The following is a 10,020-nucleotide window of genomic DNA, read 5'->3' as shown; positions in this document are numbered from 1 at the left end:
GGCCCGGGAGCCGGGGGAGGGGCCGGGGAGCCAGGAATGCACCGGCGGGAGGGGTCTGAAGGGGGCGGCTCAGCCACGCAGCCTGTGGGGGGACCACCCAGCAGGGTCCCCGGCCCGCAGCCAGACTGACTGCTCCTGGGGCTGTGCAACGTTCTGGGCGGGGGTCTGGCGGCCTTCTCCCTCAGGCTCATCATGCAGGTTGGGCTCTGGGTCTGAAGGCTGGAGCCCAGATGCTCCCTAATGTCCATACAGAGCGTACTCAGGCCAGGGGGAATGAAGACGTGCTGGTGATTGTGGGGTGCCCTCAAGGCAGCGGTCTGCTCTAATAGAAAGAACCTAGGACTGGGACTAATTTTGAATCCAAGCTGCTTCAATTTCCAGCTGTGTGGTTCAGATTCCTTAACCTGCCCAAGCCTCAGTTTCCTCTTCTACCACATGCCTGTTATTCAGCTTTGCTGAGTTGTGAGTTGTGCGGGAGGAATTTGGTGAGCTGCAGGCTCAATAGACTTATGTCCCTGCTACCTTATGTTCAGGAAGAACTGCACCCCTGGGACTGGCCTGAGCTCATCTAAGGACTGAGGCTAGTGTCCCCTACCCGAATCAGGCCAAACACTGGTCCCTGGGTCTCCTAATGTTTTGTTGCAACATTAGGATGAGCCCAGCCCTTAGAGCTGGCAGAGAAGTGAAAGCTGTATGTGTGGGGGTACAGTCCACTAGGTGGCAGGGCCCCTTGAGGTTGACGGGCTTCGTCACCTGTGGAGAGGTAGAGAGTAGGGTTTGATCCATGGTGAGAGCTTAGTCACAGATGGCTCAGTGTCAGAATCCCTGAGCTTATCCCACAAACCAGCAGGTTTGGGCAGGGAAACTGAAGCAGAAGCCCAGCTTGGTAATCTAGATACCAGCTGGGGATGGGGCAGCTGCAGCTGAGAGTGGCCCCAGCCAACAGGGGCCGTGAATCACTCCGGACAGAGACCTCTTCTCAACTACCTTGAGATCCTTGATGGAGAGGGGCCAAGCATCCCAGGAGGCGTTGGCCTCATGAAGAAGAGCAAGACACACCAGCACATGTCCATCTGGGACAGCTCTGAGGCCTGAAGGTTCAGCTGGGAAGCTGAACTTTAGGCCAGCCTCTGCAGCTGGTGGAGGATGCAATGTGGGTATGTCTATGTAAGTGGAATTGCCACCCTCTGCAGGGCCTGAGATGCTGCAAGGACCCATAAGAAGAGGATGAAGAGAAGCAGAATCCTTGTGCTGTTTAGGAGAGGAGGGGCAGGAGGACACCAAAGCCTCCCAGGGGAAAACAAAGAAGAGGGAGCAAGAGGGCTTGAACTGGGAGAAGCAGGAAGACAGAGTGATGGGGCACCTGCGGTGACTGATATCCTCTGCTCAAGCCCTTTCCCAGAATGCATCAGCATAAATGTAGGGTATGTGGAGGGATGGATGAGATGATGGGAGACTTTGGAAGGACTGAGCCAGGAGAGTCACAGGGGCTGCTGGACTCTCCCTTCACCTCTGGCAGTAGCAGCAGGAAGGCTGTGAGTCTACCCCCACTTCACCGAACAGGTGCCACAAGGCCACATCCCTCAACTTCCCAATAAAGAGAATGTGTCCCTTACAACAAACAGTCATGCGTGGTGCATGAATGAGGGTGCTGGCAGGGTGCATACACTGCTCCAGGATAGGTCAAGTCCAGAAGTAATACCTTCCCAACTACCCTCTTCAAGGCCCTTCTGGTCTCCATCCTCAACCACTGCCTGGGATGAAAAGAGCGCTGGTAGGGGAGTGGGTGCTGTGATAGACCTTTGTAGGACTGTTAGAAGCAAGACAACTAGCTGGCCATGGTGGGGATAAATGCCCAGGGGTTCCACAGGGCCTGAGACAAGCCTCCAAGGAAACTCTGGCTTTATGGACTTCAGGACTCCTGCCAGAAGGGAGGAAGCTGGGAGCAGGGGGAGCAGCCTCTCCCCTCCTTTTCAACCTTGGAGTCTGTCTGCAGCCTAGCTTCCTCTTAAGTTGCGGCTAGGGTCTGCCAAACATCTGGTGTCTTCTGATGTGGGTGGAAGGAGTCCCTCCGGGCTAAGCCTGATGTGAGCATTCATGGAGATCAGTCCTGGGCCCCAGTGCACCACCAGCTCCCCAGGGAGGAGGGTGCAGGCAGCACGGCCTCTTCCCTGGAATGGCCCCCTCTACACACATTATCTTGGCTGCAGGGCAGTCCTGGCAGATGGTGTAATGGGAGTTAAGGGGGCCTTCCCTCACAGGCCCTAGCCGAAGCTCATTACTCCCTGTGGACTAAGCCAACTGTCCCCAGATCCCCGCTGGGGCCTCTCACACTTCCAACTTCTTGGCTGGCCTTGCCCCCTCCTGGCACCTTAGAAGAGGCTCCACCTCCCTGCCCCCACCTACAACTTCTCAGGCCGCTGCACTGTCACGTATTGCACATTTATATATTGAGTGCCTATTATGCCTCGAGGAGTTTCCAACCCAATGAGGAAGACAGACGGCTGGTGGATGCTGCGCCTCGCCCAGAGAAGGATGGTCACGCCGCCGCCCTGCACCCTGCATACCCCTCATGTCCCGCAGACTCCCGCCCGCGCAGTGCTCGGCCAGGCCTGCTCTGCGGACCAAGCAAAACACAGAAAAGTAACATTAGGTGGAAAGGGGGGTGCGAGATGGGGATAAACCTATCCGGGATGAGGAGGGAGATGGCTTTGGAGCCCCCTTCCGACCGCGCCTTCCAAATGTTTGGAAAAGAAAGATTTAATGAAGGTGTCTGGGGAGGGGGCTTCCGTGAACCCGGAGCACTGCGCTTGCCAGGTCCGGGCGACGTCCGGGGTAAGGAGGCGCCCAGATTGCTGCAACCTTGCTGGAAGGGGGCTCTCGTGGATTCCCGCGCCCGGCCCTCCGTCGCCGTTGCCACCAAGCTTGCCAGCACAGAAAGGCGGCGGCTAGGAGCCCGAGGTCCGCGCCGAGCGCGGCCAGCGACGCGCCTTGGGTCAGGTCCAGGTGGGGTCGTTGCAGCGAGAAAATGATGGTCACGGCGCCGAAAGGCAGGATGTAGTGCAGCCTCGAGCTCCTTGCGCAATCGGTGGTGCAGAGAAATGCATGCAAGGTTGGGGGGCGGGCGGCGGTGGTGGGAGGAGCCATCCGGCTCGCTCGTGCCGCCGACGCGGGGGCAGCGTTCGGGTGGATTTGGGCGCCCGCGCAGTCCCCGCTCCCATGTCTGAGCAGATTGGCTGAGGACGCAGTGACGCCCTGCGGGGACAGAGGAGTTCGCCACTGCCGCCTACAGACTTGTGTGGAACCAGGGTACGCAGGCGCTAACCTGGAGGGATTTCTCTCTTCCTACTCTGGCTGGCGCCTTGTGTCCCAGACCTGACCCCGTATGCTATTCGTGGCACCTCCCTGCTGTCCAAGAAGGCCCAAGCCCCTAGCAGTCTGCCAGGCCACTACCAGTGCCCAGGACTAGCCCCGGAGAGGTGGGTCTTTGGGGACCCATCTGGGCTTGACTAGGGATCCAGGTGGACAACATCCTTGCCCTTGTGAGGCAAAAGTACAGTAGGGAAGGTGCACAACAAACCAAGTAAACTAGTGGATGAAATAATTGTGGATACCATCTGCTATGGAAACTGATTCTGGGGTGGCCAGTAAGGGTGGTGATTGGTGATAGAATTCACCCTGAGGATTAAGGGTTCCTCGAGATTTGAACACGTTGGCAGCAGCTCTGGAGGCAGTAAGAGTAGCAAGGAGGAGGCGGCTGTCCCTCAGGCTCCCGGCTCTCTGCAGTTCCTGTCCTGGGTACTGGACAGAGCTGTTCTACTCCCTGGAGGTCCCGGTTGTTTCCTTTTCTACTTTGTCATTTGGACCTCAGCAGCCCTCAAGACCCAGGACTCTGTGTCAGAGGTTTCTAGCCTACTGGACTATGGGGCCACTTACAGGTAGGGCCTCTTGCAGGGGACATGGAGCCACCTTGAGGCTGCTTCAACATTGTCCATTTCATCCCTTATAACAGACACTTCATCTGGCTCTCAGATTTGGCATCTAGGAGTTACCTGCCTCTTGGGCCTGGGTCCCTCAGGGTAGAGGCTGGTGTTATTCCATCTTGCAGTCACTGTCTATATTAAAGGTTAGTGCCCCAGCTCTGGGCATTGTGCTTGGTCCTTGTAGGTGCTCAGTAAAGGTTCACTTAAAGAATGCCACAGCCTCCCAGCCCTCATCAGGACCCAGCACTGTGCAGTATCTCACATCTCATTCATCTTCATCCTAACCCCAGGACTAATAACCACTACACCCAGTATAATAGTGGGACAACATGGAATTGAAGCTCAGAGCCCTTAAGAATTTTGTTGAAGTCCCATAGCAGCAAACAAGTTAGTGTAAACCCAAATTTGTGACCGGAGTAAACTGAGAGGCCATGACTTTGACATCTACACTTTCCTGCCTTCCACAGTAACGATTCCTTCAACAGGGGAGGTAGGAGCCCCAGAAAAGGTGATAGTAAATAAGGTGAGGGGTGATGGGTAAAAGGGCCTGTTCTCTGGTGGTACCTCAGCCAGCCACAGCAATGGCCCAAGAGGAGGTGGTGAGCACAAGTGCCAGGAGATGGCTGTGGGCACACAGTGCCTGTCTACTCTGATATAGGCCTGTGGCTTTTGGGTCTTCCAATGTGCCCAGTATAGATCTAGGCACCCGGGGGAAGGAGTTTCAGGTGTGCTAGGGCCAATGCATAAGGTGAGTTCCCAATGCAGCCCACCCTGAGTGGCCTTACCGCCTCCCTACAGTACAGAAGTGCTACGGATGTTCTTGGTAAATACACTTGATATATTCTTGGTAAGCAAAAAACAAAACAAAACAAAACAACGCCACACACTAAGTTCTACCTTGGTATGATTTAAATATGCATACTTTCTAAAATAGTTTTAATGCCACATGCCACACAAGTAACTTTTAAGTCTGAAGTGAAAGAAAACAGAGGTAGCTAAGGAAAGCCCCCCCGCCCCCCAAGAGGCCTCAGGTCTCCTCTAACCTGTGGTAGGCCGAGCCAAGCCTTGACCAGGTTTAGCAGCTGTGAGAAGGGCTGTAGTTGAACAGCCAGGGGCTATCCCTGCCCCATCTTGGAAATCTAGCTTCCCAAGGGGTATAGGTATTCTGGCCCAGGTCCACCACACAATCCCTGTTCACTTAACTTTGACCAGAGAAGGGGTGCTCTCCCCAACAGCCTCAGCATCAGAACCAGCTTGCCCTCTCCCCAGGGTTTTGAGGTCTGCAAGTGGGGTGGGGAAGAGGGGCTGGCAGCAGGAAGGGCTCAGTCAGCAGGTTCATCTCGCAGGACAGTGAGGAAGCGTTCCCCTCCCTCGCAGAGCAGGCTGTGCACAGCCCTGCACAGTGCCAGCTGGGGCAGCCCCAGCTGCTCCTGCGTGGTCACGAGTGGGAGGAGTTCGGTCATCAGGACCTGAAGGGCCAAGGTTGAGGGGGACCCTGTCCCAGGCAGCTAGCCCAAGGCTCCCAAAGGAGAGCCTAGAGAGTGGGGCAGTTCCAGGGCAGGCTTGGAGGCACCATGCTCCAGCCCCTCCCTCCTCCAGAAGCTCCCATTTCTCTCCTGTTGCCCCTGGACCTGGCCATGGCTGGCATGTGCACAGGCTCAGAGGCTCCTATCACCCTGGGGTCAGGGAGGAGAACAGACAGGCTTTTGAGCCTTCATGAAGTTCCAGATCTCAAGTTCTCTCCACAGCCCACGCTCCCCTGGCACCCAGTTGACTTTCCAACCCCTTCTCTGGAAATACCTTTTCCAGGTGGATCTGCTGGTCCAGCATGGCTACTCGCAGCTTGAGGGCCGCCAGGGTCTGCAGCTCGTGGGTGCTGGAGTAGAGCAGTAGCTGTGGGTTCCGGGTGGGGACTGTTCCTCCTCCACAGGGCAATGAGGTCCTGGGGAGTCTTTCCTCAGGCCACAGCCCCTGGTGTTGTTCCACTACCACTGTGAGGACAGGAGGATGTGGTCTCATGGAGCAGCAGCCAGGCACTTCCTCCCGACTCTCCTCTAAGGGAGTGCAAATTCTCCCTTCGATTCGTGGATGAAGCCTTATTGTTCCCAAACAAACGCCTCTTGTAAGGCCAGGTGAGTCATCCGCCAGTACCTCTGATTCTCACGTGCCACTTTTTCAACCACTGGACAAATAAGCAAACTACTAAGAGTGGTGGGGCTCTGTGTCTGGAGAGGGAATGGGGTGAAAGAGTTGTTCTGACTGGTCCCACAGGACAACTGGGGAGAACTCAGAATACAGTAAGGTAATGTGGGGAAGGGCCTGCTTACTTCTGCTTCTGGGCTGCTGTTAAGTCCTAATGCTGCCCTGTGGCTAGAGGACCTTGAACCAACCCCTGCCAGAATTCAGCACAGGTGGGGGTGGGGTGGGGTCTCACCTGTCTGAAGCTCCTGCAGCCTGTGGAGACACTGCCCCACAATGGCCTGAAGCCCCTCCAGGGTGAGCAGACAGCGGTACTCCTGCATCCAGTCTGTGAAGTCTGTAAGAGTCAGGTAGGGCAGGCAGGGTCCATGTTGGTCCTGCAGGCCTCCCGACCCTGACCTGGGCTCCGTATCAGGGCCCACTGACCTGCTGCAAGCTCTTGCCCCATTCGCAGTCTCAGCAGCGAGCAAGCCTTCCATAGGCTCCCCACCTCTGCCTCCATCTCTGGAGCACTGAGCCCGGAGCAGGGCCAGCCTGACTGGACAAGGGTCAGGGAAACTCCCCTTTGGTTAGGCTCCTCCCCTTCCCATCCCTCCCTCAAGGATGAGGTCTGGGAGTGGCTCTATACCTGGAGTTGATTCTCTAACTCACCAGGTTTAGAGCCCTGCCCACCCTGCCCCACACCCAGCAAACACAGAAAGGATACCCTTGTCTGCATTTTCTGGAGGAACTGGGTTTTGGAGGTCATAGCAGCATCCATGGAGTCGCTGGTCTGTGCAGTGCTGAGCTGGGCCCACAGGCTGGGATGCATATATGGGCACCAGGGAACCAGAGAGGGACCATTATTCCAGCCATGTGGGCTACGCTTTGGGATATACGTAAGGGCCAGTGTAGGGGTCCTAGCCTGGAGTATTTGGCTCTGCTGAGTGCCAGGAAGGGCCTCAGGAGGCCTTAGGGAACTGAGAGGACACTGCAGAGAGCTCACTCACTCTGGGAAATACTAGGAAATAATTTGAGGAAGGGGAGAGAGACCAGCAGTGACTGGTAACTCTGGGTGCTGGCTCTATACCAGGCACAGTGCAAACATCTCTATGAAGCTAGTACTACTATGTCACCTCCACGGGGAAGACACACCGGGACTTAAAGACATGGAGTGCCTTGCTCAAAGTTTTGTAGCTTATAAGCAGAAGGCTTGGGGGCCTCAAAGTCTATTGAATTTAAGGCAACTATGGCAGTCTTAGCTAGGCAGTCTCTCCCCACCCAGCAAAGAAAGCAGAGGAACCTGTTGGAAAAGTCTTACCAACCTGGCCATGAGCTGGTGGGAAGCCTTGGCCTCCCTGCTTTCCACACTCCCTTTGTCCCCCCTCCAGCCCCACCTAGCCACAGGACTTAGCCTCACCGGGAGTTCTGGGAAGCCGCCTTCCTGAAGGCCATGGGCAGCCGCAGCAGGGTCCTGTCAGGAAAGCCAGTGCTCAGAGAAGCCTCACCTCATTCTGGGGCTATAGGCCCCGCTCCCTGATCATTGGCCAGTTAGGAATGAGTCTCACCCCCCTCCTCAGACAGGGCTTCTAGAGTGACCATGGGAGCCAGCCCAGTCCAGTCCAGGTCTGCCCTGGCAGAGAGGAGAGAGGGTACCACAAGCAGAACCCATCTGGAGCCCTCAGGCTGAGTGGATAACAGAATAGGGTACTGGACAGCTAGAGAGGAGAGTGGGACAGGCCCTCCTAGCTCATCAAACCCAGCACCTTCAAAGGCAGCTGTTCCATTCTGCCAGCTTCGGTGCATGGGCCTCATGGAGTGGTGCCCCAGAATCCACATCCAGCTCAATGCCCTGCCCTCCTTGTCACCACAAATCCCAGATTCTAGCTGCTGGCCAGGGTCTAATCAGGTAGAGATAGCAGTTCCTCCAATGAGGGTTGGGGAAACCTACCCCTTCTCCCTGAGTGTGAAAGCTTCTGGGGCCTGAGGAGCCACCGATGGAAATGTTTGTTGTTCCCTGGGGCCTGGTCCAGTCTTGGCAGCTTGGGCCCCTCGCCCCAAACAGGAATGATCCCCCACTGCCAGAAGCCTACGATCAGGGAGGCCCTTGGCATGCGCCGTGGTCTGGCGGGTGCCCCTGGGAGGTTTTGATTTTGAGGCCCAGGGTGCAGCAGAGGCTGTGTTGGCAGAAGTGGCAATGGACCCAGACTTCAGGCTGGGAGCCTTGTCTTTTTCTCCAGCCTTGGAGATGCCTTTTCGCACCCGTACAGCCTTCTCCAGTGCCTGAGTCAGAAACTCCAGCTCCATGAGGTCTTGGGGGCTGGGTGTGCAAGCTGCGAAAGCCGAGACATGTAGTGGTTTTTCACCGTTCCCCAGGATGGGTTCCTCACCACTACATGCCAGAAGACAGGCCAGAGGCAGCACCTCGAGGTGGGTTTCTGAGGTTTACCTGGAGATGGAGTCTCTTTATTAGTTTCTGGTCCTGGGGTTGGCTCCGGAGCCGGGATCTCAGCTGGTTCCCTGCGAAGACAGGGCAGCCGTGGCACGGCCAGGAGGCAGGGCCCAGGCTTAACAGACCCCAGAGGGCCCCCTGACCTTGGAGCAAATCCCCAGCCTCAGATACTACAGGGAAAGGTGGGGGACACCACCAACTCGCAACTCAGAAGTGGGAGCCAGGCCTGGCCTCCTGGCCCAGGGGCTCTAAGAGGGGTTCTGATGCTCGAGGGAAGCCTAGCCGGGTGGTTTTGGGGTCCATGTACCAGGCCCGCAGCAGCCGCCGGGAGACGCGCAGGCTTCGTTCCAGCTGCCGCTGTCGCTCGGCGCAGGCTTCCAAGGCATCCTGCAGCTCGGCCACGAGCCTGGAAGGGACGCACTCGGGGCTCAGCACCCGGGCTAGCCGCCCTTCGGCCCCGCTCGCTCCCGCTCCCTCCGCAGCGCGGGGCTCACCGGCGCGAGCAGCGGGCGGGAAGCATGAAGGCGGTAGCCATTCCTCACGATTTGCCGCCTCCAGAAAGTCCCGCCCCTTCCGTGCTGTATGACCGCCCCCTTCCGGCCGGGCTACCCAATCCCGAGCCCAGGGCTCAGACCCGCCTTGCCCCGGCGCTACGCGCCCCCAACACGACCCCAAGTTTCCGACGCTGACTATGGCTTGAAACTGGGCCCAGGGCTTTATGCTACACGAAGGTTTCTGGTTTGGATAACTGGGTAGATGGTGGCATCTGGGCTTAACGGTTGGCTTCGTTTTTGTCCTTATTGAAGGCACTCTAGAACAGGGCTGATCTGCCTTGTTGACCCTGGGTCACCTGGCACAGCGAGGAACGTGAAGGGGCCAACATGTATTTACTGGGGGAACAATACATGTTCAATATGTATTTACAGGGGAAGATGACATGTGTTGGGACCAGGGATGAGGGGAGGGAGTGTTCACTTTTGAACATACTGGTGATGACATCCCGGGGGGAGACATCAGGTAGGCACCTGGGCAGAGGGGGTTGAAGCCGAGGAGACCCTAGTTGTGTGGCACATGGAGCTTTGGGCCTGGGCAAGATGGTTCAAGGTGCGGCAGGTGTGCATGGACAGGGACGGGGAGGGATGGATGACAGGAGAGCTGGAGCCCAGAGGGGTGGACAGCAGAGACCGGTGTCAAAGACGCAATGGGAGGCTGTACAAGGAGGGTATCCAAGGGATGGGGTATGGGCCATCAGTAACTAAGGGGACCCCCTGGAGGGGATTGTGGGGACAGATGATGGCTGGGACAAGTGATGTGGGCAAGTTCCAATATAATCGGAGATAACAAGAGATCTTGGGTTAGCTGGAAGGATGACAAACTTTGTGGGGGTTGTTTAAAGATGGAGAAGTA

At 56.9% G+C, this 10,020-nt stretch overlaps 1 protein-coding gene across 2 annotated transcripts; it reads right to left on the bottom strand.

The window, feature by feature from the left end:
* Window positions 1–4,877: 4,877 nt before the first annotated feature.
* Window positions 4,878–9,204, bottom strand: TEDC2 (tubulin epsilon and delta complex 2). Of its 2 annotated transcripts, none has more exons than XM_039885053.1 (10): window positions 9,108–9,204; window positions 8,921–9,019; window positions 8,611–8,681; window positions 8,113–8,494; window positions 7,582–7,635; window positions 6,889–6,982; window positions 6,609–6,720; window positions 6,418–6,519; window positions 5,784–5,974; window positions 4,878–5,452 (listed from the first exon to the last, which is right to left on the bottom strand). In XM_039885053.1, the coding sequence occupies exons 1-10, from the start codon at window positions 9,146–9,148 to the stop codon at window positions 5,306–5,308; spliced, it is 1,293 nt and encodes a 430-aa protein (XP_039740987.1). In that variant the 5' UTR covers window positions 9,149–9,204; the 3' UTR covers window positions 4,878–5,305. The 2 variants fall into 2 exon arrangements, with proteins under 2 accessions (XP_039740987.1, XP_039740988.1); XM_039885054.1 differs by having other exon boundaries at window positions 4,878–5,413.
* Between the last annotated feature and the right edge of the window lie 816 nt (window positions 9,205–10,020).

The sequence above is a fragment of the Pteropus medius genome, unplaced genomic scaffold (genome assembly GCF_902729225.1).
Source record: "Pteropus medius unplaced genomic scaffold, Ma_sr-lr_union100, whole genome shotgun sequence".
NCBI classification, from domain to species: Eukaryota; Metazoa; Chordata; class Mammalia; order Chiroptera; family Pteropodidae; genus Pteropus; species Pteropus medius.
This window is presented reverse-complemented; position numbering and strand designations above follow the sequence as displayed.

What these genes read in the sequence shown, in the direction of transcription:
- TEDC2 (XM_039885053.1), bottom strand. Translation starts at nt 9,148, where the DNA reads ATGGCTACCGCCTTCATGCTTCCCGCCCGCTGCTCGCGCCG. An exon ending in CGGCGGCTGCTGCGGGCCTG is followed by an intron (nt 8,682 to 8,920) that starts GTACATGGACCC and finishes CTGTCTTCGCAG; the next exon opens with GGAACCAGCTGAGATCCCGG. An exon ending in TAAAGAGACTCCATCTCCAG is followed by an intron (nt 8,495 to 8,610) that starts GTAAACCTCAGA and finishes CGGCTTTCGCAG; the next exon opens with CTTGCACACCCAGCCCCCAA.